Source organism: Salmo salar, chromosome 09 (genome assembly GCF_965601325.2).
Source record: "Salmo salar chromosome 09, fSalSal1, whole genome shotgun sequence".
NCBI classification, from domain to species: Eukaryota; Metazoa; Chordata; class Actinopteri; order Salmoniformes; family Salmonidae; genus Salmo; species Salmo salar.
Genome location: NC_138299.1, coordinates 144,263,959 through 144,288,289, shown reverse-complemented (window position 1 = coordinate 144,288,289; position 24,331 = coordinate 144,263,959). Strand labels below are relative to the sequence as shown.

The window sequence follows — 24,331 nt, the reverse complement described above, 5'->3', positions numbered from 1 at the left end:
TTCTCTGTCTGTCTCTCTCTGTTTGTTTCTCTCTCTATCTCTGTCTGTTTCTCGTTCTCTGTCTGTCTCTCTCTCTGTTTGTTTGTTTCTCTCTCTATCTCTGTCTGTTTCTCGTTCTCTGTCTGTCTCTCTCTGTTTGTTTCTCTCTCTATCTCTGTCTGTTTCTCGTTCTCTGTCTGTCTCTCTCTCTCTGTTTGTTTGTCTCTCTATCTCTGTCTGTTTCTCGTTCTCTGTCTGTCTCTCTCTGTTTGTTTCTCTCTCTATCTCTGTCTGTTTCTCGTTCTCTGTCTGTCTCTCTCTCTGTTTGTTTCTCTCTCTATCTCTGTCTGTTTCTCGTTCTCTGTCTGTCTCTCTCTCTGTTTGTTTCTCTCTCTATCTCTGTCTGTTTCTCGTTCTCTGTCTGTCTCTCTCTCTCTCTGTTTGTTTCTCTCTCTATCTCTGTCTGTTTCTCGTTCTCTGTCTGTCTCTCTCTCTGTTTGTTTGTTTCTCTCTCTATCTCTGTCTGTTTCTCGTTCTCTGTCTGTCTCTCTCTCTGTTTGTTTCTCTCTCTATCTCTGTCTGTTTCTCGTTCTCTGTCTGTCTCTCTCTCTGTTTGTTTCTCTCTCTATCTCTGTCTGTTTCTCGTTCTCTGTCTGTCTCTCTCTGTTTGTTTCTCTCTCTATCTCTGTCTGTTTCTCGTTCTCTGTCTGTCTCTCTCTCTGTTTGTTTCTCTCTCTATCTCTGTCTGTTTCTCGTTCTCTGTCTGTCTCTCTCTCTGTTTGTTTCTCTCTCTATCTCTGTCTGTTTCTCGTTCTCTGTCTGTCTCTCTCTCTGTTTGTTTCTCTCTCTATCTCTGTCTGTTTCTCGTTCTCTGTCTGTCTCTCTCTCTGTTGTTTGTTTCTCTCTCTATCTCTGTCTGTTTCTCGTTCTCTGTCTGTCTCTCTCTCTGTTTGTTTCTCTCTCTATCTCTGTCTGTTTCTCGTTCTCTGTCTGTCTCTCTCTCTGTTTGTTTCTCTCTCTATCTCTGTCTGTTTCTCGTTCTCTGTCTGTCTCTCTCTGTTTGTTTCTCTCTCTATCTCTGTCTGTTTCTCGTTCTCTGTCTGTCTCTCTCTCTGTTTGTTTCTCTCTCTATCTCTGTCTGTTTCTCGTCTCTGTCTGTCTCTCTCTGTTTGTTTGTTTCTCTCTCTATCTCTGTCTGTTTCTCGTTCTCTGTCTCTCTCTCTCTGTTTGTTTCTCTCTCTATCTCTGTCTGTTTCTCGTTCTCTGTCTGTCTCTCTCTGTTTGTTTGTTTCTCTCTCTATCTCTGTCTGTTTCTCGTTCTCTGTCTGTCTCTCTCTGTTTGTTTCTCTCTCTATCTCTGTCTGTCTCTCTCTCTGTTTGTTTCTCTCTCTATCTCTGTCTGTTTCTCGTTCTCTGTATGTCTCTCTCTCTGTTTGTTTCTCTCTCTATCTCTGTCTGTTTCTCGTTCTCTGTCTGTCTCTCTCTCTCTCTGTTTGTTTCTCTCTCTATCTCTGTCTGTTTCTCGTTCTCTGTCTGTCTCTCTCTCTCTCTGTTTGTTTCTCTCTCTATCTCTGTCTGTTTCTCGTTCTCTGTCTGTCTCTCTCTCTCTCGTTTGTTTCTCTCTCTATCTCTGTCTGTTTCTCGTTCTCTGTCTGTCTCTCTCTCTCTGTTTGTTTCTCTCTCTATCTCTGTCTGTTTCTCGTTCTCTGTCTGTCTCTCTCTCTGTTTGTTTCTCTCTCTATCTCTGTCTGTTTCTCGTTCTCTGTCTGTCTCTCTCTCTGTTTGTTTGTTTCTCTCTCTATCTCTGTCTGTTTCTCGTTCTCTGTCTGTCTCTCTCTCTGTTTGTTTGTTTCTCTCTCTATCTCTGTCTGTTTCTCGTTCTCTGTCTGTCTCTCTCTCTCTGTTTGTTTCTCTCTCTATCTCTGTCTGTTTCTCGTTCTCTGTCTGTCTCTCTCTCTCTGTTTGTTTCTCTCTCTATCTCTGTCTGTTTCTCGTTCTCTGTCTGTCTCTCTCTGTTTGTTTCTCTCTCTATCTCTGTCTGTTTCTCGTTCTCTGTCTGTCTCTCTCTCTGTTTGTTTCTCTCTCTATCTCTGTCTGTTTCTCGTTCTCTGTCTGTCTCTCTCTCTCTCTGTTTGTTTCTCTCTCTATCTCTGTCTGTTTCTCGTTCTCTGTCTGTCTCTCTCTCTCTCTGTTTGTTTCTCTCTCTATCTCTGTCTGTTTCTCGTTCTCTGTCTGTCTCTCTCTCTGTTTGTTTCTCTCTCTATCTCTGTCTGTTTCTCGTTCTCTGTCTGTCTCTCTCTGTTTGTTTCTCTCTCTATCTCTGTCTGTTTCTCGTTCTCTGTCTGTCTCTCTCTCTGTTTGTTTCTCTCTCTATCTCTGTCTGTTTCTCGTTCTCTGTCTGTCTCTCTCTGTTTGTTTGTTTCTCTCTCTATCTCTGTCTGTTTCTCGTTCTCTGTCTGTCTCTCTCTCTGTTTGTTTCTCTCTCTATCTCTGTCTGTTTCTCGTTCTCTGTCTGTCTCTCTCTCTGTTTGTTTCTCTCTCTATCTCTGTCTGTTTCTCGTTCTCTGTCTGTCTCTCTCTGTTTGTTTCTCTCTCTATCTCTGTCTGTTTCTCGTTCTCTGTCTGTCTCTCTCTGTTTGTTTCTCTCTCTATCTCTGTCTGTTTCTCGTTCTCTGTCTGTCTCTCTCTCTGTTTGTTTCTCTCTCTATCTCTGTCTGTTTCTCGTTCTCTGTCTGTCTCTCTCTCTGTTTGTTTCTCTCTCTATCTCTGTCTGTTTCTCGTTCTCTGTCTGTCTCTCTGTTTGTTTCTCTCTCTATCTCTGTCTGTTTCTCGTTCTCTGTCTGTCTCTCTCTCTCTCTGTTTGTTTCTCTCTCTATCTCTGTCTGTTTCTCGTTCTCTGTATGCTCTCTCTCTCTCTGTTTGTTTCTCTCTCTATCTCTGTCTGTTTCTCGTTCTCTGTCTGTCTCTCTCTCTCTCTGTTTGTTTCTCTCTCTATCTCTGTCTGTTTCTCGTTCTCTGTCTGTCTCTCTCTGTTTGTTTCTCTCTCTATCTCTGTCTGTTTCTCGTTCTCTGTCTGTCTCTCTCTCTGTTTGTTTCTCTCTCTATCTCTGTCTGTTTCTCGTTCTGTCTGTCTCTCTCTGTTTGTTTGTTTCTCTCTCTATCTCTGTCTGTTTCTCGTTCTCTGTCTCTCTCTCTCTGTTTGTTTCTCTCTCTATCTCTGTCTGTTTCTCGTTCTGTCTGTCTCTCTCTGTTTGTTTGTTTCTCTCTCTATCTCTGTCTGTTTCTCGTTCTCTGTCTGTCTCTCTCTGTTTGTTTCTCTCTCTATCTCTGTCTGTCTCTCTCTCTGTTTGTTTCTCTCTCTATCTCTGTCTGTTTCTCGTTCTCTGTATGTCTCTCTCTCTGTTTGTTTCTCTCTCTATCTCTGTCTGTTTCTCGTTCTCTGTCTGTCTCTCTCTCTCTCTGTTTGTTTCTCTCTCTATCTCTGTCTGTTTCTCGTTCTCTGTCTGTCTCTCTCTCTCTCTGTTTGTTTCTCTCTCTATCTCTGTCTGTTTCTCGTTCTCTGTCTGTCTCTCTCTCTCTCTGTTTGTTTCTCTCTCTATCTCTGTCTGTTTCTCGTTCTCTGTCTGTCTCTCTCTCTCTCTGTTTGTTTCTCTCTCTATCTCTGTCTGTTTCTCGTTCTCTGTCTGTCTCTCTCTCTGTTTGTTTCTCTCTCTATCTCTGTCTGTTTCTCGTTCTCTGTCTGTCTCTCTCTCTGTTTGTTTGTTTCTCTCTCTATCTCTGTCTGTTTCTCGTTCTCTGTCTGTCTCTCTCTCTGTTGTTTGTTTCTCTCTCTATCTCTGTCTGTTTCTCGTTCTCTGTCTGTCTCTCTCTCTCTGTTTGTTTCTCTCTCTATCTCTGTCTGTTTCTCGTTCTCTGTCTGTCTCTCTCTCTCTGTTTGTTTCTCTCTCTATCTCTGTCTGTTTCTCGTTCTCTGTCTGTCTCTCTCTGTTTGTTTCTCTCTCTATCTCTGTCTGTTTCTCGTTCTCTGTATGTCTCTCTCTCTGTTTGTTTCTCTCTCTATCTCTGTCTGTTTCTCGTTCTCTGTCTGTCTCTCTCTCTCTCTGTTTGTTTCTCTCTCTATCTCTGTCTGTTTCTCGTTCTCTGTCTGTCTCTCTCTCTCTCTGTTTGTTTCTCTCTCTATCTCTGTCTGTTTCTCGTTCTCTGTCTGTCTCTCTCTCTGTTTGTTTCTCTCTCTATCTCTGTCTGTTTCTCGTTCTCTGTCTGTCTCTCTCTGTTTGTTTCTCTCTCTATCTCTGTCTGTTTCTCGTTCTCTGTCTGTCTCTCTCTGTTTGTTTGTTTCTCTCTCTATCTCTGTCTGTTTCTCGTTCTCTGTCTGTCTCTCTCTCTGTTTGTTTCTCTCTCTATCTCTGTCTGTTTCTCGTTCTCTGTCTGTCTCTCTCTCTGTTTGTTTCTCTCTCTATCTCTGTCTGTTTCTCGTTCTCTGTCTGTCTCTCTCTGTTTGTTTCTCTCTCTATCTCTGTCTGTTTCTCGTTCTCTGTCTGTCTCTCTCTGTTTGTTTCTCTCTCTATCTCTGTCTGTTTCTCGTTCTCTGTCTGTCTCTCTCTCTGTTTGTTTCTCTCTCTATCTCTGTCTGTTTCTCGTTCTCTGTCTGTCTCTCTCTCTGTTTGTTTCTCTCTCTATCTCTGTCTGTTTCTCGTTCTCTGTCTGTCTCTCTCTGTTTGTTTCTCTCTCTATCTCTGTCTGTTTCTCGTTCTCTGTCTGTCTCTCTCTCTCTGTTTGTTTCTCTCTCTATCTCTGTCTGTTTCTCGTTCTCTGTCTGTCTCTCTCTCTCTCTGTTTGTTTCTCTCTCTATCTCTGTCTGTTTCTCGTTCTCTGTCTGTCTCTCTCTCTCTCTGTTTGTTTCTCTCTCTATCTCTGTCTGTTTCTCGTTCTCTGTCTGTCTCTCTCTCTGTTTGTTTCTCTCTCTATCTCTGTCTGTTTCTCGTTCTCTGTCTGTCTCTCTCTCTGTTTGTTTCTCTCTCTATCTCTGTCTGTTTCTCGTTCTCTGTCTGTCTCTCTCTCTGTTTGTTTGTTTCTCTCTCTATCTCTGTCTGTTTCTCGTTCTCTGTCTGTCTCTCTCTGTTTGTTTCTCTCTCTATCTCTGTCTGTTTCTCGTTCTCTGTCTGTCTCTCTCTCTCTCTGTTTGTTTCTCTCTCTATCTCTGTCTGTTTCTCGTTCTCTGTCTCTCTCCTCTCTGTTTGTTTCTCTCTATCTCTGTCTGTTTCTCGTTCTCTGTCTGTCTCTCTCTCTGTTTGTTTCTCTCTCTATCTCTGTCTGTTTCTCGTTCTCTGTCTGTCTCTCTCTCTGTTTGTTTCTCTCTCTATCTCTGTCTGTTTCTCGTTCTCTGTCTGTCTCTCTCTCTCTGTTTGTTTCTCTCTCTATCTCTGTCTGTTTCTCGTTCTCTGTCTGTCTCTCTCTCTGTTTGTTTCTCTCTCTATCTCTGTCTGTTTCTCGTTCTCTGTCTGTCTCTCTCTGTTTGTTTCTCTCTCTATCTCTGTCTGTTTCTCGTTCTCTGTCTGTCTCTCTCTGTTGTTTGTTTCTCTCTCTATCTCTGTCTGTTTCTCGTTCTCTGTCTGTCTCTCTCTGTTTGTTTCTCTCTCTATCTCTGTCTGTTTCTCGTTCTCTGTCTGTCCTCTCTCTGTTTGTTTCTCTCTCTATCTCTGTCTGTTTCTCGTTCTCTGTCTGTCTCTCTCTCTGTTTGTTTCTCTCTCTATCTCTGTCTGTTTCTCGTTCTCTGTCTGTCTCTCTCTCTGTTTGTTTCTCTCTCTATCTCTGTCTGTTTCTCGTTCTCTGTCTGTCTCTCTCTCTGTTTGTTTCTCTCTCTATCTCTGTCTGTTTCTCGTTCTCTGTCTGTCTCTCTCTGTTTGTTTCTCTCTCTATCTCTGTCTGTTTCTCGTTCTCTGTCTGTCTCTCTCTGTTTGTTTCTCTCTCTATCTCTGTCTGTTTCTCGTTCTCTGTCTGTCTCTCTCTCTCTGTTTGTTTCTCTCTCTATCTCTGTCTGTGTCTCTCTCTGTTTGTTTCTCTCTCTATCTCTGTCTGTTTCTCGTTCTCTGTCTGTCTCTCTCTCTCTGTTTGTTTCTCTCTCTATCTCTGTCTGTTTCTCGTTCTCTGTCTGTCTCTCTCTGTTTGTTTGTTTCTCTCTCTATCTCTGTCTGTTTCTCGTTCTCTGTCTGTCTTCTCTCTCTGTTTGTTTCTCTCTCTATCTCTGTCTGTTTCTCGTTCTCTGTCTGTCTCTCTCTCTCTGTTTGTTTCTCTCTCTATCTCTGTCTGTTTCTCGTTCTCTGTCTGTCTCTCTCTGTTTGTTTCTCTCTCTATCTCTGTCTGTTTCTCGTTCTCTGTCTGTCTCTCTCTGTTTGTTTCTCTCTCTATCTCTGTCTGTTTCTCGTTCTCTGTCTGTCTCTCTCTGTTTGTTTCTCTCTCTATCTCTGTCTGTTTCTCGTTCTCTGTCTGTCTCTCTCTCTCTCTGTTTGTTTCTCTCTCTATCTCTGTCTGTTTCTCGTTCTCTGTCTGTCTCTCTCTCTCTCGTTTGTTTCTCTCTCTATCTCTGTCTGTTTCTCGTTCTCTGTCTGTCTCTCTCTCTCTCTGTTTGTTTCTCTCTCTATCTCTGTCTGTTTCTCGTTCTCTGTCTGTCTCTCTCTCTGTTTGTTTCTCTCTCTATCTCTGTCTGTTTCTCGTTCTCTGTCTGTCTCTCTCTCTGTTTGTTTCTCTCTCTATCTCTGTCTGTTTCTCGTTCTCTGTCTGTCTCTCTCTGTTTGTTTCTCTCTCTATCTCTGTCTGTTTCTCGTTCTCTGTCTGTCTCTCTCTGTTTGTTTCTCTCTCTATCTCTGTCTGTTTCTCGTTCTCTGTCTGTCTCTCTCTGTTTGTTTCTCTCTCTATCTCTGTCTGTTTCTCGTTCTCTGTCTGTCTCTCTCTGTTTGTTTGTTTCTCTCTCTATCTCTGTCTGTTTCTCGTTCTCTGTCTCTCTCTCTCTGTTTGTTTCTCTCTCTATCTCTGTCTGTTTCTCGTTCTCTGTCTGTCTCTCTCTCTGTTTGTTTCTCTCTCTATCTCTGTCTGTTTCTCGTTCTCTGTCTGTCTCTCTCTGTTTGTTTCTCTCTCTATCTCTGTCTGTTTCTCGTTCTCTGTCTGTCTCTCTCTCTGTTTGTTTCTCTCTCTATCTCTGTCTGTTTCTCGTTCTCTGTCTGTCTCTCTCTCTGTTTGTTTCTCTCTCTATCTCTGTCTGTTTCTCGTTCTCTGTCTGTCTCTCTCTCTGTTTGTTTCTCTCTCTATCTCTGTCTGTTTCTCGTTCTCTGTCTGTCTCTGTCTGTTTCTCTCTCTATCTCTGTCTGTTTCTCGTTCTCTGTCTGTCTCTCTCTCTCTGTTTGTTTCTCTCTCTATCTCTGTCTGTTTCTCGTTCTCTGTCTGTCTCTCTCTCTCTGTTTGTTTCTCTCTCTATCTCTGTCTGTTTCTCGTTCTCTGTCTGTCTCTCTCTCTCGTTTGTTTCTCTCTCTATCTCTGTCTGTTTCTCGTTCTCTGTCTGTCTCTCTCTGTTTGTTTCTCTCTCTATCTCTGTCTGTTTCTCGTTCTCTGTCTGTCTCTCTCTGTTTGTTTGTTTCTCTCTCTATCTCTGTCTGTTTCTCGTTCTCTGTCTGTCTCTCTCTGTTTGTTTCTCTCTCTATCTCTGTCTGTTTCTCGTTCTCTGTCTGTCTCTCTCTGTTTGTTTCTCTCTCTATCTCTGTCTGTTTCTCGTTCTCTGTCTGTCTCTCTCTGTTTGTTTCTCTCTCTATCTCTGTCTGTTTCTCGTTCTCTGTCTGTCTCTCTCTGTTTGTTTCTCTCTCTATCTCTGTCTGTTTCTCGTTCTCTGTCTGTCTCTCTCTCTGTTTGTTTCTCTCTCTATCTCTGTCTGTTTCTCGTTCTCTGTCTGTCTCTCTCTGTTTGTTTCTCTCTCTATCTCTGTCTGTTTCTCGTTCTCTGTCTGTCTCTCTCTCTGTTGTTTGTTTCTCTCTCTATCTCTGTCTGTTTCTCGTTCTCTGTCTGTCTCTCTCTCTGTTTGTTTCTCTCTCTATCTCTGTCTGTTTCTCGTTCTCTGTCTGCTCTCTCTCTCTCTGTTTGTTTCTCTCTCTATCTCTGTCTGTTTCTCGTTCTCTGTCTGTCTCTCTCTCTCTGTTTGTTTCTCTCTCTATCTCTGTCTGTTTCTCGTTCTCTGTCTGTCTCTCTCTCTCTGTTTGTTTCTCTCTCTATCTCTGTCTGTTTCTCGTTCTCTGTCTGTCTCTCTCTCTCTGTTTGTTTCTCTCTCTATCTCTGTCTGTTTCTCGTTCTCTGTCTGTCTCTCTCTCTGTTTGTTTCTCTCTCTATCTCTGTCTGTTTCTCGTTCTCTGTCTGTCTCTCTCTCTGTTTGTTTCTCTCTCTATCTCTGTCTGTTTCTCGTTCTCTGTCTGTCTCTCTCTCTGTTTGTTTCTCTCTCTATCTCTGTCTGTTTCTCGTTCTCTGTCTGTCTCTCTCTCTGTTTGTTTCTCTCTCTATCTCTGTCTGTTTCTCGTTCTCTGTCTGTCTCTCTCTGTTTGTTTCTCTCTCTATCTCTGTCTGTTTCTCGTTCTCTGTCTGTCTCTCTCTCTGTTTGTTTCTCTCTCTATCTCTGTCTGTTTCTCGTTCTCTGTCTGTCTCTCTCTGTTTGTTTCTCTCTCTATCTCTGTCTGTTTCTCGTTCTCTGTCTGTCTCTCTCTCTCTGTTTGTTTCTCTCTCTATCTCTGTCTGTTTCTCGTTCTCTGTCTGTCTCTCTCTCTCTGTTTGTTTCTCTCTCTATCTCTGTCTGTTTCTCGTTCTCTGTCTGTCTCTCTCTGTTTGTTTGTTTCTCTCTCTATCTCTGTCTGTTTCTCGTTCTCTGTCTGTCTCTCTCTCTCTGTTTGTTTCTCTCTCTATCTCTGTCTGTTTCTCGTTCTCTGTCTGTCTCTCTCTGTTTGTTTCTCTCTCTATCTCTGTCTGTTTCTCGTTCTCTGTCTGTCTCTCTCTCTGTTTGTTTCTCTCTCTATCTCTGTCTGTTTCTCGTTCTCTGTCTGTCTCTCTCTCTCTCTGTTTGTTTCTCTCTCTATCTCTGTCTGTTTCTCGTTCTCTGTCTGTCTCTCTCTCTCTCTGTTTGTTTCTCTCTCTATCTCTGTCTGTTTCTCGTTCTCTGTCTGTCTCTCTCTCTCTCTGTTTGTTTCTCTCTCTATCTCTGTCTGTTTCTCGTTCTCTGTCTGTCTCTCTCTCTGTTTGTTTCTCTCTCTATCTCTGTCTGTTTCTCGTTCTCTGTCTGTCTCTCTCTCTGTTTGTTTCTCTCTCTATCTCTGTCTGTTTCTCGTTCTCTGTCTGTCTCTCTCTGTTTGTTTCTCTCTCTATCTCTGTCTGTTTCTCGTTCTCTGTCTGTCTCTCTCTGTTTGTTTGTTTCTCTCTCTATCTCTGTCTGTTTCTCGTTCTCTGTCTCTCTCTCTCTGTTTGTTTCTCTCTCTATCTCTCTCTGTTTCTCGTTCTCTGTCTGTCTCTCTCTCTGTTTGTTTCTCTCTCTATCTCTGTCTGTTTCTCGTTCTCTGTCTGTCTCTCTCTGTTTGTTTCTCTCTCTATCTCTGTCTGTTTCTCGTTCTCTGTCTGTCTCTCTCTCTGTTTGTTTCTCTCTCTATCTCTGTCTGTTTCTCGTTCTCTGTCTGTCTCTCTCTCTGTTTGTTTCTCTCTCTATCTCTGTCTGTTTCTCGTTCTCTGTATGTCTCTCTCTCTGTTTGTTTCTCTCTCTATCTCTGTCTGTTTCTCGTTCTCTGTCTGTCTCTCTCTGTCTGTTTCTCTCTCTATCTCTGTCTGTTTCTCGTTCTCTGTCTGTCTCTCTCTCTCTGTTTGTTTCTCTCTCTATCTCTGTCTGTTTCTCGTTCTCTGTCTGTCTCTCTCTCTCTGTTTGTTTCTCTCTCTATCTCTGTCTGTTTCTCGTTCTCTGTCTGTCTCTCTCTGTTTGTTTCTCTCTCTATCTCTGTCTGTTTCTCGTTCTCTGTCTGTCTCTCTCTGTTTGTTTGTTTCTCTCTCTATCTCTGTCTGTTTCTCGTTCTCTGTCTGTCTCTCTCTGTTTGTTTCTCTCTCTATCTCTGTCTGTTTCTCGTTCTCTGTCTGTCTCTCTCTGTTTGTTTCTCTCTCTATCTCTGTCTGTTTCTCGTTCTCTGTCTGTCTCTGTCTCTGTTTGTTTCTCTCTCTATCTCTGTCTGTTTCTCGTTCTCTGTCTGTCTCTCTCTGTTTGTTTCTCTCTCTATCTCTGTCTGTTTCTCGTTCTCTGTCTGTCTCTCTCTCTGTTTGTTTGTTTCTCTCTCTATCTCTGTCTGTTTCTCGTTCTCTGTATGTCTCTCTCTCTGTTTGTTTCTCTCTCTATCTCTGTCTGTTTCTCGTTCTCTGTCTGTCTCTCTCTCTCTCTGTTTGTTTCTCTCTCTATCTCTGTCTGTTTCTCGTTCTCTGTCTGTCTCTCTCTCTCTCTGTTTGTTTCTCTCTCTATCTCTGTCTGTTTCTCGTTCTCTGTCTGTCTCTCTCTCTCTCTGTTTGTTTCTCTCTCTATCTCTGTCTGTTTCTCGTTCTCTGTCTGTCTCTCTCTCTCTCTGTTTGTTTCTCTCTCTATCTCTGTCTGTTTCTCGTTCTCTGTCTGTCTCTCTCTCTGTTTGTTTCTCTCTCTATCTCTGTCTGTTTGTCATTCTCTGTATGTCTCTCTCTCTGTTTGTTTCTCTCTCTATCTCTGTCTGTTTCTCGTTCTCTGTATGTCTCTCTCTCTGTTTGTTTCTCTCTCTATCTCTGTCTGTTTCTCGTTCTCTGTCTGTCTCTCTCTCTGTTTGTTTCTCTCTCTATCTCTGTCTGTTTCTCGTTCTCTGTCTGTCTCTCTCTGTTTGTTTCTCTCTCTATCTCTGTCTGTTTCTCGTTCTCTGTCTGTCTCTCTCTCTGTTTGTTTCTCTCTCTATCTCTGTCTGTTTCTCGTTCTCTGTCTGTCTCTCTCTCTGTTTGTTTCTCTCTCTATCTCTGTCTGTTTCTCGTTCTCTGTCTGTCTCTCTCTGTTTGTTTCTCTCTCTATCTCTGTCTGTTTCTCGTTCTCTGTCTGTCTCTCTCTCTCTGTTTGTTTCTCTCTCTATCTCTGTCTGTTTCTCGTTCTCTGTCTGTCTCTCTCTCTCTGTTTGTTTCTCTCTCTATCTCTGTCTGTTTCTCGTTCTCTGTCTGTCTCTCTCTGTTTGTTTGTTTCTCTCTCTATCTCTGTCTGTTTCTCGTTCTCTGTCTCTCTCTCTGTTTGTTTCTCTCTCTATCTCTGTCTGTTTCTCGTTCTCTGTCTGTCTCTCTCTCTGTCTGTTTCTCTCTCTATCTCTGTCTGTTTCTCGTTCTCTGTATGTCTCTCTCTCTGTTTGTTTGTTTCTCTCTCTATCTCTGTCTGTTTCTCGTTCTCTGTCTGTCTCTCTCTCTGTTTGTTTCTCTCTCTATCTCTGTCTGTTTCTCGTTCTCTGTCTGTCTCTCTCTCTGTTTGTTTCTCTCTCTATCTCTGTCTGTTTCTCGTTCTCTGTCTGTCTCTCTCTCTGTTTGTTTGTTTCTCTCTCTATCTCTGTCTGTTTCTCGTTCTCTGTCTGTCTCTCTCTCTGTTTGTTTCTCTCTCTATCTCTGTCTGTTTCTCGTTCTCTGTCTGTCTCTCTCTGTTTGTTTCTCTATCTCTGTCTATTTCTCGTTCTCTGTCTGTCTCTCTCTCTCTGTTTGTTTCTCTCTCTATCTCTGTCTGTTTCTCGTTCTCTGTCTGTCTCTCTCTCTCTGTTTGTTTCTCTCTCTATCTCTGTCTGTTTCTCGTTCTCTGTCTGTCTCTCTCTGTTTGTTTGTTTCTCTCTCTATCTCTGTCTGTTTCTCGTTCTCTGTCTCTCTCTCTCTGTTTGTTTCTCTCTCTATCTCTGTCTGTTTCTCGTTCTCTGTCTGTCTCTCTCTCTGTCTGTTTCTCTCTCTATCTCTGTCTGTTTCTCGTTCTCTGTATGTCTCTCTCTCTGTTTGTTTGTTTCTCTCTCTATCTCTGTCTGTTTCTCGTTCTCTGTCTGTCTCTCTCTCTGTTTGTTTCTCTCTCTATCTCTGTCTGTTTCTCGTTCTCTGTCTGTCTCTCTCTCTGTTTGTTTCTCTCTCTATCTCTGTCTGTTTCTCGTTCTCTGTCTGTCTCTCTCTCTGTTTGTTTGTTTCTCTCTCTATCTCTGTCTGTTTCTCGTTCTCTGTCTGTCTCTCTCTCTGTTTGTTTCTCTCTCTATCTCTGTCTGTTTCTCGTTCTCTGTCTGTCTCTCTCTGTTTGTTTCTCTATCTCTGTCTGTTTCTCGTTCTCTGTCTGTCTCTCTCTGTTTGTTTCTCTCTCTATCTCTGTCTGTTTCTCGTTCTCTGTCTGTCTCTCTCTGTTTGTTTGTTTCTCTCTCTATCTCTGTCTGTTTCTCGTTCTCTGTCTGTCTCTCTCTGTTTGTTTCTCTCTCTATCTCTGTCTGTTTCTCGTTCTCTGTATGTCTCTCTCTCTGTTTGTTTCTCTCTCTATCTCTGTCTGTTTCTCGTTCTCTGTCTGTCTCTCTCTGTTTGTTTGTTTCTCTCTCTATCTCTGTCAGTCTGTGTCTCTCTGTCTCAATTCAATTCAAAGGGCTGTAATGACATGGGAAACATATGTTAACACTGCCAAAGGAAGTGAAGTAGATAGTAAACATTACACTCATAGAAGTTCCAAAAGAATAAAGACATTACAAATGTGATATTATGTATATATACAGTGTTGTAACGATGTGCAAATGGTTAAAGTACAAAAGGGAAAATAAATAAACATAAATATGGGTTGTATTTACAATGGTGTTTGTTCTTCACTGGTTGCCAGTGGAAGTGCAGCTCAGTTTCCACCTCATTTTGTGGGCAGTGTGCACATAGCCTGTTTTCTCTTCAGAGCCAGGTCTGCCTACTGCGGCCTTTCTCATTAGCAAGGCTATGCTCACTGAGTCTGTACATAGTCAGAGCTTTCCTTAAGTTTGGGTCAGTCACAGTGGTCAGGTATTCTGCCACTGTGTACTCTCTGTTTAGGGCCAAATAGCATTCTAGTTTGTTCTGTTTTTTTGTTAATTCTTTCCAATGTGTCAAGTAATTCTCTTTTTGTTTTCTCATGATTTGGTTGGGTCTAATTGTGTTGCTGTCCTGGGGCTCTGTGTTTTTGTTTTTGTGTTTGTGAACACCCCAGGACTCTCTCTCTCCCTCTGTCTGTCTCTCTCTCCTGGCCTCTTACTGATGGGACAGTAAAGGCTTGTTAAAACTCTTTCTCTCACAGATACAGCCAATATCAACCATGAGACTAGAAGAATTTCATATCATTTTATTTCCCCTTTCACTATGAAAAGTGCCTAGGTTCTCTTTCACTGATCCAGTCTTCAAGACTGAGGGTAAGCACCACATCTTATACAGATGTATTTGTACTTTTACCTTATTGACCTGGAAGTGGACTTCCTGGTTGACCATGGTGGAGCCGTCCTCGCTGCTTGGGTGGGAGACCACCGACAGGCGCTTCTCAGCAGCAGCCCGGTCTCTCAGGTACTTCAGCCTCCGTGGCCGGCCCAGCTGTAGGGACAGGAGGGCCTGGAGCTGGGCACGCTCAATAGAACCCAGCAGGATCATCGACTCTGAGGGGGGGACGAGGGGGTAGAGGTGGAGAAGGAGAGAAAGTAAGAAGGGAGTGAGGGGTGAAGAGAGGACAGAGATGATGGGCAGAGGAGAAGAAGAATGATGGAAGAGAGGAGAAATGGAGAGAGAGGGGCCAGGAGATTAGAGTGAGAGGAGGGGGAGGACAGAGTGGGAAGATGGGATGAAGGAGAGGAGAAGAGGTATTTTAGAACAGTAGTTAATGTGCAGACTGCAGGGGACTCCTAACGAATCACAACAACATGGTGAGTGATGTAACTGAGAACAGCCAGGAGTCTGAGTGTGTGTGTGTGTGTGTGTGTGTGTGTGTGTGGTGTGTGTGTGTGTGTGTGTGTGTGTGTGTGTGTGTGTGTGTGTGTGTGTGTGTGTGACACAACAGGGTACAGTACAGTGTGTATGAGGGGGTATGTTTGTTTGTTTTAAATAATTGCCTTTTGTTTGGAATTTGTTTATTATGTCTTGGTTAAATGCCCCAGCTAATTGCTTTGGCATCGCTGCACAATTACAACAGACTTGGCATAAGAATACATAACTTGAATGTGTGTGTGGGGAACTTTTATTTGACTGAAAATGTTCTGTGGTGTCTGTAATGTGTGTGTATGCATGTGTGTTTGTGGGCGTGTGAGTGTCTCACCACTGGACTCGAGCAGGGCTAGGGTCTTGAGGTGTCCAGACAGTAGTACATCATGCAGGTCTCTGTAGCAGCAGTTGAGGGTGATGTACATCACATCCCTGATCATGATGTCCTCCACACAAATATTATACTTCCTGAAGGATGATAGGAGAGAGGGATGACGAGGGGAGGAGTGGAAGAGAGGGAGGGGGTATTAGCACCCCCCATACAGTCAGTACAGGTTTCCTTTGACTCAGGTTTATTAGACAAAAGCAATGTCACAAAAGAAGAAATGTTCTAAAGATCGACAACATTTGTAACTGTTCAACAGGGGGCATGTTTTGTCATCACGTAACTATAAAACTCCACTCCACATTTCATTCTAAAGGCGTACTGCTAGCAAAATCTATTGTTCAACTATAAAAATAAGGTTTCTTTGCAGGACATGGATTTTCCTGACTCAAGAATGACTGAATTGCTTCACCTTGCTTTTCTGGTTGGCTGGCAAGTTTCACCATCCAATTATTTCAGATCTAGGCCTACAGGAGTGCAAGTTTCACCGTGGCAATATGTTGGCACATGATAATTATTAGAATATGGAAAATATTAGTAAATGAATGCATTCTATCCATGCTGGTGTTCGTGGACTACCTGAGACATGAAACAGATAGGTGGGAGGGCAAACAGGCGGTCACGCAATTTGTCTAAATGGGTAACACTTCAACCACTTCATTATTCGACACTAGGTTTTTGTGAAAAACTTTTAAAAAAATTGTACGTGTGACATCATCGTGTCCAGCTGTTTTTTGGACAAAAGATAGTTCAATGAAATGCACAGTAGCAGGCAATTGTCACATTGATTTTCTATGCAAACGTTCTAAATGTCGACCAAAAGTAATTGGACAAGTTAATGGAAACATAGCTTGTTAATGGAAACATAGCTTGTTAATGGAAACATAGCTTGTTAATGGAAACATAGCTTGTGAGTGATGACTGTTAGAAAATGGGAACAAAAGGTTAACCCTCAGGTAGCGTAGTGGTTAGAGTGATGGGCCAGTAACTGAAAGCTTGCTGTTTCAAATACCAGGCCTGACAATGTGAAAAATCTGTTGATTTATCCTTGAGCAAGGCACTTAACCCTACTTTGCTCCAGGGGTGCTGTTGATAGATAGATAGACAGATAGGTGTAGTCCTACGTACTCGTGGTGACCCCAGCCCAGCTCAGGGAGGTAAGGTAGTTTCTTGATCATGATGAGGGAGTCATATAGCGAGGGCTGGAGGGACTGGGCCACGGCGTTGGCCAGTATCACCGCTATCATCACCGGCAGGATGTGGCTGATCTGACCCGTCAACTCAAACACAACAACTGCAGTTGACACTGTGTGAGTGACTGCTCCAGACAGGGCCGCCGCACCTGGGAGGAGAGGGGAGAGGAGGAGGAGAAGAGAAGGGAAGAACAGAGGAGAGGTGGGAGAGAAGGAAAGAAGAAAGGCGAGAGGAAAGGAGAGGAGGGAATGGGTACAGATGAAGGTTGAGGTTACTGTCCTTGACATGACTAAAGTAGTAAAAGCAATATCATTGTAATCATACTTCTCTTCACCTCAACTCTATACTGATTATTCATCAATAATACTGGAGCAACAAAGTGAGGAGGGAGGGATGAGAGGGGAGGGAGGGAGACGGTAGGTAGAGACAAGGGTTGAATTGAGATTACTTTGTATCTCACACATTTTATTAATTTAAGAACCGTTATTGAAGCGAAAAAGAGATGAGTGGATAAAATGAGAAAAAATAAGGAGTTGAGAGAGTGGGTGGGAGAGGGGGTGCAGAGATAGAGGGGAGGGAGGGAAGGTTGATTATTCCTAACTTTATTAGGAGGGAGGAGAGAGGGAGCAAGAGAGCAAGAGAACGAGAGAGTGAGAAAAAGGGAGAGAGAGCGACTGAGAGAAAGATAGTGAGAGAAAGAGAGGGCAAATCTAGCCATGCTGAGGTGAAAGAGGGCTCATCAGAGAGAGACAGAGAGCTGAGGTGAAAGAGGGCTCATCAGAGAGAGACTGAAAGCTGAAGGTGAGTGAACAACATCAGCACCCATTAGACACAAACACAGATGACATCAACCCCAACACTGAACAACAGCATAATCAGCACAACAGTCAACAACAATGCTAACAGAATCACTCATAACAACAACGTTAAAGGAAAATTCCACCCAAAAACAATCTTTTGGTATTTGTTGCATTAGTCAATTGTTGATATAGTCCCAAATGTTTTGCTTGTCAGCAATCAAGTTTTCAAGATTTGAAACTTTCAAAATACAGAAATCATCCACGTATGACGCAGTTTGATTTCTGTACTTTGAAAGTTACATATCTTGAAAACTTGATTGCTGGCAAGCAAAACATTTGGGACTTGCCAAAGGGGACATCATATTGTTTTTGTCTGTGACATAAAGGGCTTACTGTATCTGGCTTTGCACTACCTAACTTTTACAATAATGGTGCCTAGTGTCTAGTCTTGAATAGGTATTGTTAATCTTGTCTATCTGTACCAAACTTTGCCTTTGTGTGTATATTTCTACAGTAACTCACCTACGGCTGCGTACACTCCTGGCTCTATGGGGTAGATGGTGCCATCAGAGTGGACGCCATCAGGGAACCAGGCGGCCATGCTCTCCCCGACCAGACGGCCAAACGCTGCCCCTAGAACACACAAACACACACACATTGTTAATGAGAGAGTAACATAATGTTACACAGACACTCACAAGACTGAATAGCATATCCACAGGGTTAACATTATTGTTGAAACACACACATTCGCACACAATTCTTACCAATGACGAAGACAGGCATGAAGGCTCCACAGGGCACAGGCATGGTCATGGCCAGAGCAGACATCCAGAACTGAGACAGACAGAGACAGAGTCACACCGGGAACAGTGTGGCATTTCAATTAGGGAACAGGACAATCTTTCAATTAAAGAGATGTTACCAGAAGTTTTAGATACTTTTTTGACAGTTTTTCTGAAAGTAGCGCACACGCGCCAAAAGTGGTCCCCGAAAATCACGTACGGTGTCACATACAGTTGAAGTGGGAAGTTTACATCCACTTATGTTGGAGTCATTAAAACTCGTTTTTCAACCTCTCCACGAATGTCTTGTTAACAAACTATAGTTTTGGCAAGTTGGTTAGGACATCTACTTTGTGCGTGGCAAAAGTCATTTTTCCAACAATTGTTTACAGACAGATTATTTAACTTATAATTCACTGTATCACAATTCCAGTGGGTCAGAAGTTTACATACACTAAGTTGACTGTGCCTTTAAACAGCTTGGAAAATTACAGAAAATGATGGATTTAGAAGCTTCTAATAGGCTAATTGACATAATTTGAGTCAATTGGAGGCGTACCTGTGGATGTATTTCAAGGCCTACCTTCAAACTCAGTGCCTCTTTGCTTAACATCATGGGAAAATCAAAAGAAATCATCCAAGACCTCAGAAAAAAAAATTGTAGACCTCCACAAGTCTGGTTCATCATTGGGAGCAATTTCCAAATGCCTGAAGGTATCACGTTCATCTGTACAAACAATAGCACGCAAATATAAACACCATGGGACCACGCAGCCATTATACCGCTCAGGAAGGAGACGCATTCTGTCTCCTAGACATGAACGTACTTTGGTGCGAAAAGTGCAAATCAATCCCAGAACAACAGCAAAGAACCTTGTGAAGATGCTGGAGGAAACAGGTACAAAAGTGCCTTTTTCCACAGTAAAACGAGTCCTATATCAACATAACCTGAAAGGCCGCTCAGCAAGGAAGAAGCCACTGCTCCAAAACCGCCATAAAAAGCCAGACTACGGTTTGGAACTGCACATGGGGACAAAGATCGTACTTTTTGGAGAAATGTCCTCTGGTCTGATGAAACAAAAATAGAACTGTTTGGCCATAATGACTATCGTTATGTTTGGAGGAAAAAGGGGGAGGCTTGAAAGCCGAAGAACACCATCCCAACCGTGAAGCACGGGGGTGGCAGCATCATGTTGTGGTGGTGCTTTGCTACAGGAGGGATTGGTGCACTTCACAAAATAGATGGCGTCATGAGGAAGGGAAATTATGTGGACATATTGAAGCAACATCTCAAGACATCAGTCAGGAAGTTAAAGCTTGGTTGCAAATGGGTCTTCCAAATGGACAATGACCACAAGCATACTTCCAAAGTTGTGGCAAAATGGCTTAAGGACAACAAAGTCAAGGTATTGGAGTGGCCATCACAAAGCCCTGACCTCAATCCCATAGAAAAATTGTGGGCAGAACTGAAAAAGTGTGTGCGAGCAAGGTGGCCTACAAACCTGACTCAGTTACACCAGCTCTGTCAGGAGGAATGGGCCAAAATTCACCCAACGTATTGTGGGAAGCTTGTGGAAGGCTACCCGAAACATTTGACCTAAGTTAAACAATTTAAAGGCAATGCTACCAAATACTAATTGAGTGTATGTAAACTTCTGACCCACTGGGAATATGAAGAAATAAATAAAAGCTGAAATAAATCATTCTCTCTACTATTATTCGGACATTTCACATTCTTAAAATAAAGTGGTGATCCTAACTGACCTAAGACAGGGAATTTGTACTAGGATTAAATGTCAGGAATTGTGAAAAACTGAGTTTAAATGTATTTGGCTAAGGTGTATTTAAACTTCCGACTTCAACTGTATTTGCAGATATGTGCACCACGTCATTCGTCTTTTTCTCTGTCTGCTGTGTGTACATGTGCATGGAATTTGCACTGAGCCATTGGGCCCACCCTTCAACCTCATTGGGTAACGCTTGGTAGGCCTGGGCCAGCCTTCTTTCACTGTGCAACCTCATTAGACCTGATCACATGATTGTGCCTTCTCCGGGAAAAAATGGCATGCACGTAGCTCTCTCTCTCTCACTCACTCACTCAAGCCGGCCATAGATTGGAACTGGCCTACCTGGTTAAATAAAGCTGAAATAAAATAAATAAAAAGAGGTAGCTTAATCCAGCCATAACTCTGCTAATAATGTAGCTATAACGCTATTAATAATGTAGCTAGAATGCTATTAATAATTAATACTATTAATGATGTCAGGCCTGAAAGAGAGCTATATCTAGATATTGAATTATAGGGTCGTTCATGAAAGACAAAGGCCGAAAAATTATGGATATTGGATGTTTTTCCGAGATGGCCTCAAGGAAGAGAAACCTTGTTGCCTCATTCAGTCCATAAACGTCATCTTCAGTCGAAAGGTAAGAGACTGAGCTCTAGCATTAGCTAGGCTACTCAACAGTCTGTGTCATAGCATGCTTTCAAAGCTAACATAGATAGCTAGCATTCATGGTAAATGCATCATACTGTCCATCTAGCCAACTGAAACCCATTTCAAAATGGGAAATCACTCTACTAATATATGTATGTTGTGTATCTTTGTAGCTGCATAGAATCTCTTATTAACTGGCTAAAATGGTGGACATAGATATTTGTAACTACTAGTGTCTAGCTAGCTGGCTAGGCTATGTTTACAACTGGTCTACTTTAACTATATGAAACATTAGTAAAGGGTGTCAAGGACCTGAATTCAACACTGTGGAAGACGCTACATTGCATTCTGTCAAACATGCTTGCCATCGCCACAACCTGGACTGGTGCAGGAGATAACGCCTGTTTCAAGGGCTTGTTTCTAAAGACTATGCTTCAAGTTTTGTTATTATTAAATGTGTTACTTTTAAGTACATTTTTAAATCTCGTTGCGTAAGACCTTGTGTAATTGAAATGTAACTAAATGTTCATTCTTTGTGTATAAAAAAAGAACCCTCTTTGTGTAATAGAAAGAACCCTGCAACCCGGGATGCCACGGACGAGGGGTCCAGATTCAGGTCGTCCTTTACCTGAAAGGGGCCTCCGATTGTGAAGGCGGGAGAAGGCGGTGCACAGGGGAGAGGGATCCGCTGCAGTGAGGATCAACATCAAGTCTCGGACCACCTATCTCAAAACCAGCCCACTTTAGTTTTATGGACCAATGCAATAGTTATCCTGTTAGGGCTAGGGGGCAGTATTGACACGGCTGGATAAAAAACGTACCCGATTTAATCTGGTTACTACTCCTGCCCAGTAATGAGAATATGCATATAATTATTGGCTTTGGATAGAAAACACCCTAAAGTTTCTAAAACTGTTTGAATGGTGTCTGTGAGTATAACAGAACTCATATGGCAGGCAAAAACCTGAGAAGATTTCATGCAGGAAGTGGCCTGTCTGACAAGGTGTCGTTCTTCTTGTCTCTGTTTATTGAAGAGTGAGGATCTTAGCTGTCCCGTGACACTTCCTACGGCTGCCATAGGTTCTCAGAAGGCGGCAAAATGCTGAATCGTGGCTTTGCAGGCTCTGGCTGAAACAAAGTAGCGAGTTTGGGTAGTGGCTGGTTACAGTACTGTGAGACTCAGGCTCGTGCCCGCGTCGACCGAAAGCTTTGTTTTCTTTCCTCTGTTTAGCTAAATGGACATTCCCGGTCTGAAAATTATCGCTTTTTTACGAGAAAAATGGCATAAAAATGGATTTTAAACAGCGGTTGACATGCTTCGAAGTACGGTAATGGAATATTTAGATTTTTTTTGTCACGAATTGCGCCATGCACGCGACCCTGATTTACCATTTCGGATAGTTTCTGGAACGCACAAACAAAACGCCGCTATTCGGATATAACGATGGATTATTTTGGACCAAACCAACATTTGTTATTGAAGTAGCAGTCCTGCGAGTGCATTCTGACGAAGACAACAAAAGGTAATCAAACTTTTGTAATAGTAAATCTGATATTGGTGAGTGCTAAACTTGCCGGATGTCTAAATAGCTAGCCCGTGATGGCTGGGCTATGTACTTAGAATATTGCAAAATGTGCTTTCACCAAAAAGCTATTTTAAAATCGGACATATCGAGTGCATAGAGGAGTTCTGTATTATAATTCTTAAAATAATTGTTATGCTTTTTGTGAACGTTTATCGTGAGTAATTTAGTAAATTGTTAGTGAATTCGCCGGAAGTTTGCGGGGGGTATGCTAGTTCTGAACGTCACATGCTATTGTAAAAAGCTGGTTTTTGATATAAATATGAACTTGATTGAACAAAACATGCATGTATTGTATAACATAATGTCCTAGGGTTGTCATCTGATGAAGATCATCAAAGGTTAGTGCTGCATTTAGCTGTCTTCTGGGTTTTTGTGACATTATATGCTAGCTTGAAAAATGGGTGTCTGATTATTTCTGGCTTGGTACTCTGCTGACATAATCTAATGTTTTGCTTTCGTTGTAAAGCCTTTTTGAAATCGGACAGTGTGGTTAGATTAACGAGAGTCTTGTCTTTAAATAGCTGTAAAATAGTCATATGTTTGAGAAATTGAAGTAATAGCATTTCAAAGGTTTTGAAAATCGCGCCACAGGATTCAACTGGCTGTTACGTAGGTGGGACGAATTCGTCCCGCCTGCCCCAGAGAGGTTAAGTCACCTAACTCCACTATGTAGACATACTTTCATTATAATTCTATGCTGCTACTGCACTGTAGTTATTCTACTCTTTGCACAAACAATGTCCATTCCATACTATATTCCTATAGGTATTTTTTTCTTCTTTTTTGTGTACTTTTACAATGTCACTTATTTTATTCCTTTACTATGTCACTTTGAATACTATGTCACTTTTGTTGCTGTGTGATTTGACTGGATTTATTTGTTGTCACCTGTTGATCCAGGGAACATGGACTGGCACTCTTCATCTGATCATTTGCGCACACATAATCATTTACAGTAGTTGTACATATTGGAAATCACAAACCGTTTTTTAAATGGCATCCAATATCTTAAATAATACAAATCTATAAATATATTTTAAAAATACTGGAAATATGGAGTAGGCACGCCGCTGGATTACAGCATGTCACTGAATTGCCATATAAATCCTTAGTCATATCTTGTGCATATATTTTTTGACAGTAAAGAATCTGATTGTTAACTGGGCTTTGTTTGTCATGTCATAGCCATGTTTTTTTACTTTAAAAGGACGTGTCACTGTTATGTTATATTTGTAATGGAGAAGGGATACAACGGTACAACAAAAGAGAAACAAGTAGTGATGCATTTCCAATAACACAGATTCTGTGTTATTACATAGCAACTACCATCTCTGTTTCCAGGTAACACTGTGGGCTAGCTGGGATGTTTAAAGGTCTTTAACAGTATAACTAAAGATAAACAGGTAATGTTGCATTTTCCAGCACTGATTCAGCGTAAGAGACCAAGATGGTGCCAACAGCGGCCCACCTCGCTTCTAGTCCTTAGTATTTTTTTTTTTTAATGTATTATTTCTTACATTGTTAGCCCAGAAAATTGTATGTGTTATTACATACAGCCGGGAAGAACTATTGGATATCAGAGCAGTGGTAACTCACCAGCATCATCAGCATTACGACCAGGAATACGACTTTCCCGAAGCGGATCCTTTGTTAGCACCACCCAGGGCATTTGAACTGATCCCAGAGGCCGACCCAAAACAACGCCGCCGGAGGAGAGGAATTCGGAGCGGTCTTCTAGTCAGACTTAGGAGGTGCGCACACCACCCACTTCTTCCAAGTATATTACTCGCTAATGTTCAGTCCCTAGATAACAAAGTTGACGAGATCAGGGCAAGGGTTGCTTTCCAGAGAGACATCAGGGATTGTAACATACACTTTCACGGAAACATGGCTCTCTCGGGGTATACTGTCGGAGTCGGTCCAGCCATCTGGATTCTCAGTGCATCGTGCCGACAGGAATTAACATCTCTCCGGGAAGATGAAGGACGGGGGTGTATATTTCATGATTAACGACTCATGGTGTAATTGTAATAACATACAGGAACTCAAGTCCTTTTGTTCACCTGACCTAGAATACCTCACAATCAAATGCCGACCTTATTATCTCCCTAGAGAATTCTCTTCGGTTATTATCACAGCCATGTATATCCCCCCTCAAGCCGATACTACCTCAATTATATCGGCATATCGACTGTAGCACTCGTGCTGGAAAAACATTGGACCATTGTTGCTCTAACTTCCGGCATTCATACATGGCCCTCCCCCACCCTCCTTTCAGCAAATCAGACCATGACTCCATTTTGTTCCTCCCTTCCTATAAGCAGAAACTTAAACAGGAAGTACCCATGCTAAGGACTATTCAACGCTGGTCTGACCAATCGGAATCCCCCCTTCAAGATTGTTTTGATCACGCGGACTGGGATATGTTCCAGGTAGCTTCTGAGAATAATATGGACGTGTACACTGAGACGGTTACTGAGTTTATCAAGAAGTGTATAGAATATTTTGTACCCACTGTGACTGTCAAAACCTACCCTAACCAGAAACCGTGGATAGATGGCAGCATTCGCACAAAACTGAAAGCGCAAACCACCTGTCACGGCTGTCGAAGTGATTAGACCAAGGCGCAGCGGGTTGCGTGCTCATAATTATATTTATTATAGCGAACACGGAAAAACAATAAACAAAGAACGACAGCTAACAGATTTGCAGGCTAAACAACAGCAGTGCAAATACAACTACCCACAGTCAACCAGGTGAAAACAAGCTCCCTATATATGACTCTCAATCAGGAACAACGATGTACAGCTGTTCCTGATCGAGAGCCACACAGACCAACAAAGAAATATACAAACTAGAAAAACCTAGAATACCAAAACAAGAACATACACCAAAACCCTGGAACACATAACTAAAACACCCCTCTACATACACATAACCCCCGAACCACATAAAACAAATACCCTCTGCCACGTCCTGACCAAACTACAATAACAAAAAAAATCCCTATTACTGGTCAGGACGTGACACCACCGCATTTAACCATGGCAAGGTGACGGGGAATATGGCAGAATACTAACAGAGTAGTCATTCCCTCCGCAAGACAATAATACAGGCAAAACGTCAGTATTGAGACAAAGTGGAGTCGCAATTCAACGGCTCAGACATGAGAAGTATGTGGCAGGG

General features: G+C 42.4%; 1 protein-coding gene across 1 annotated transcript in view; it reads right to left on the bottom strand.

Annotated features, from left to right (window-relative positions):
• The window catches only part of LOC106613063 (chloride channel protein 2), a 106,181-nt gene that overhangs the window by 36,838 nt on the left and 45,012 nt on the right, over positions 1–24,331 (bottom strand). Inside the window, exons 13-17 of the mRNA XM_014214947.3 lie at positions 17,106–17,175; positions 16,861–16,971; positions 15,473–15,686; positions 14,294–14,427; positions 13,444–13,640 (exon numbers count right to left, since the gene is read on the bottom strand). Coding sequence (XP_014070422.2) covers positions 13,444–13,640; positions 14,294–14,427; positions 15,473–15,686; positions 16,861–16,971; positions 17,106–17,175 — 726 coding nt within the window. The remainder of the gene's footprint in view (positions 1–13,443; positions 13,641–14,293; positions 14,428–15,472; positions 15,687–16,860; positions 16,972–17,105; positions 17,176–24,331) is intronic.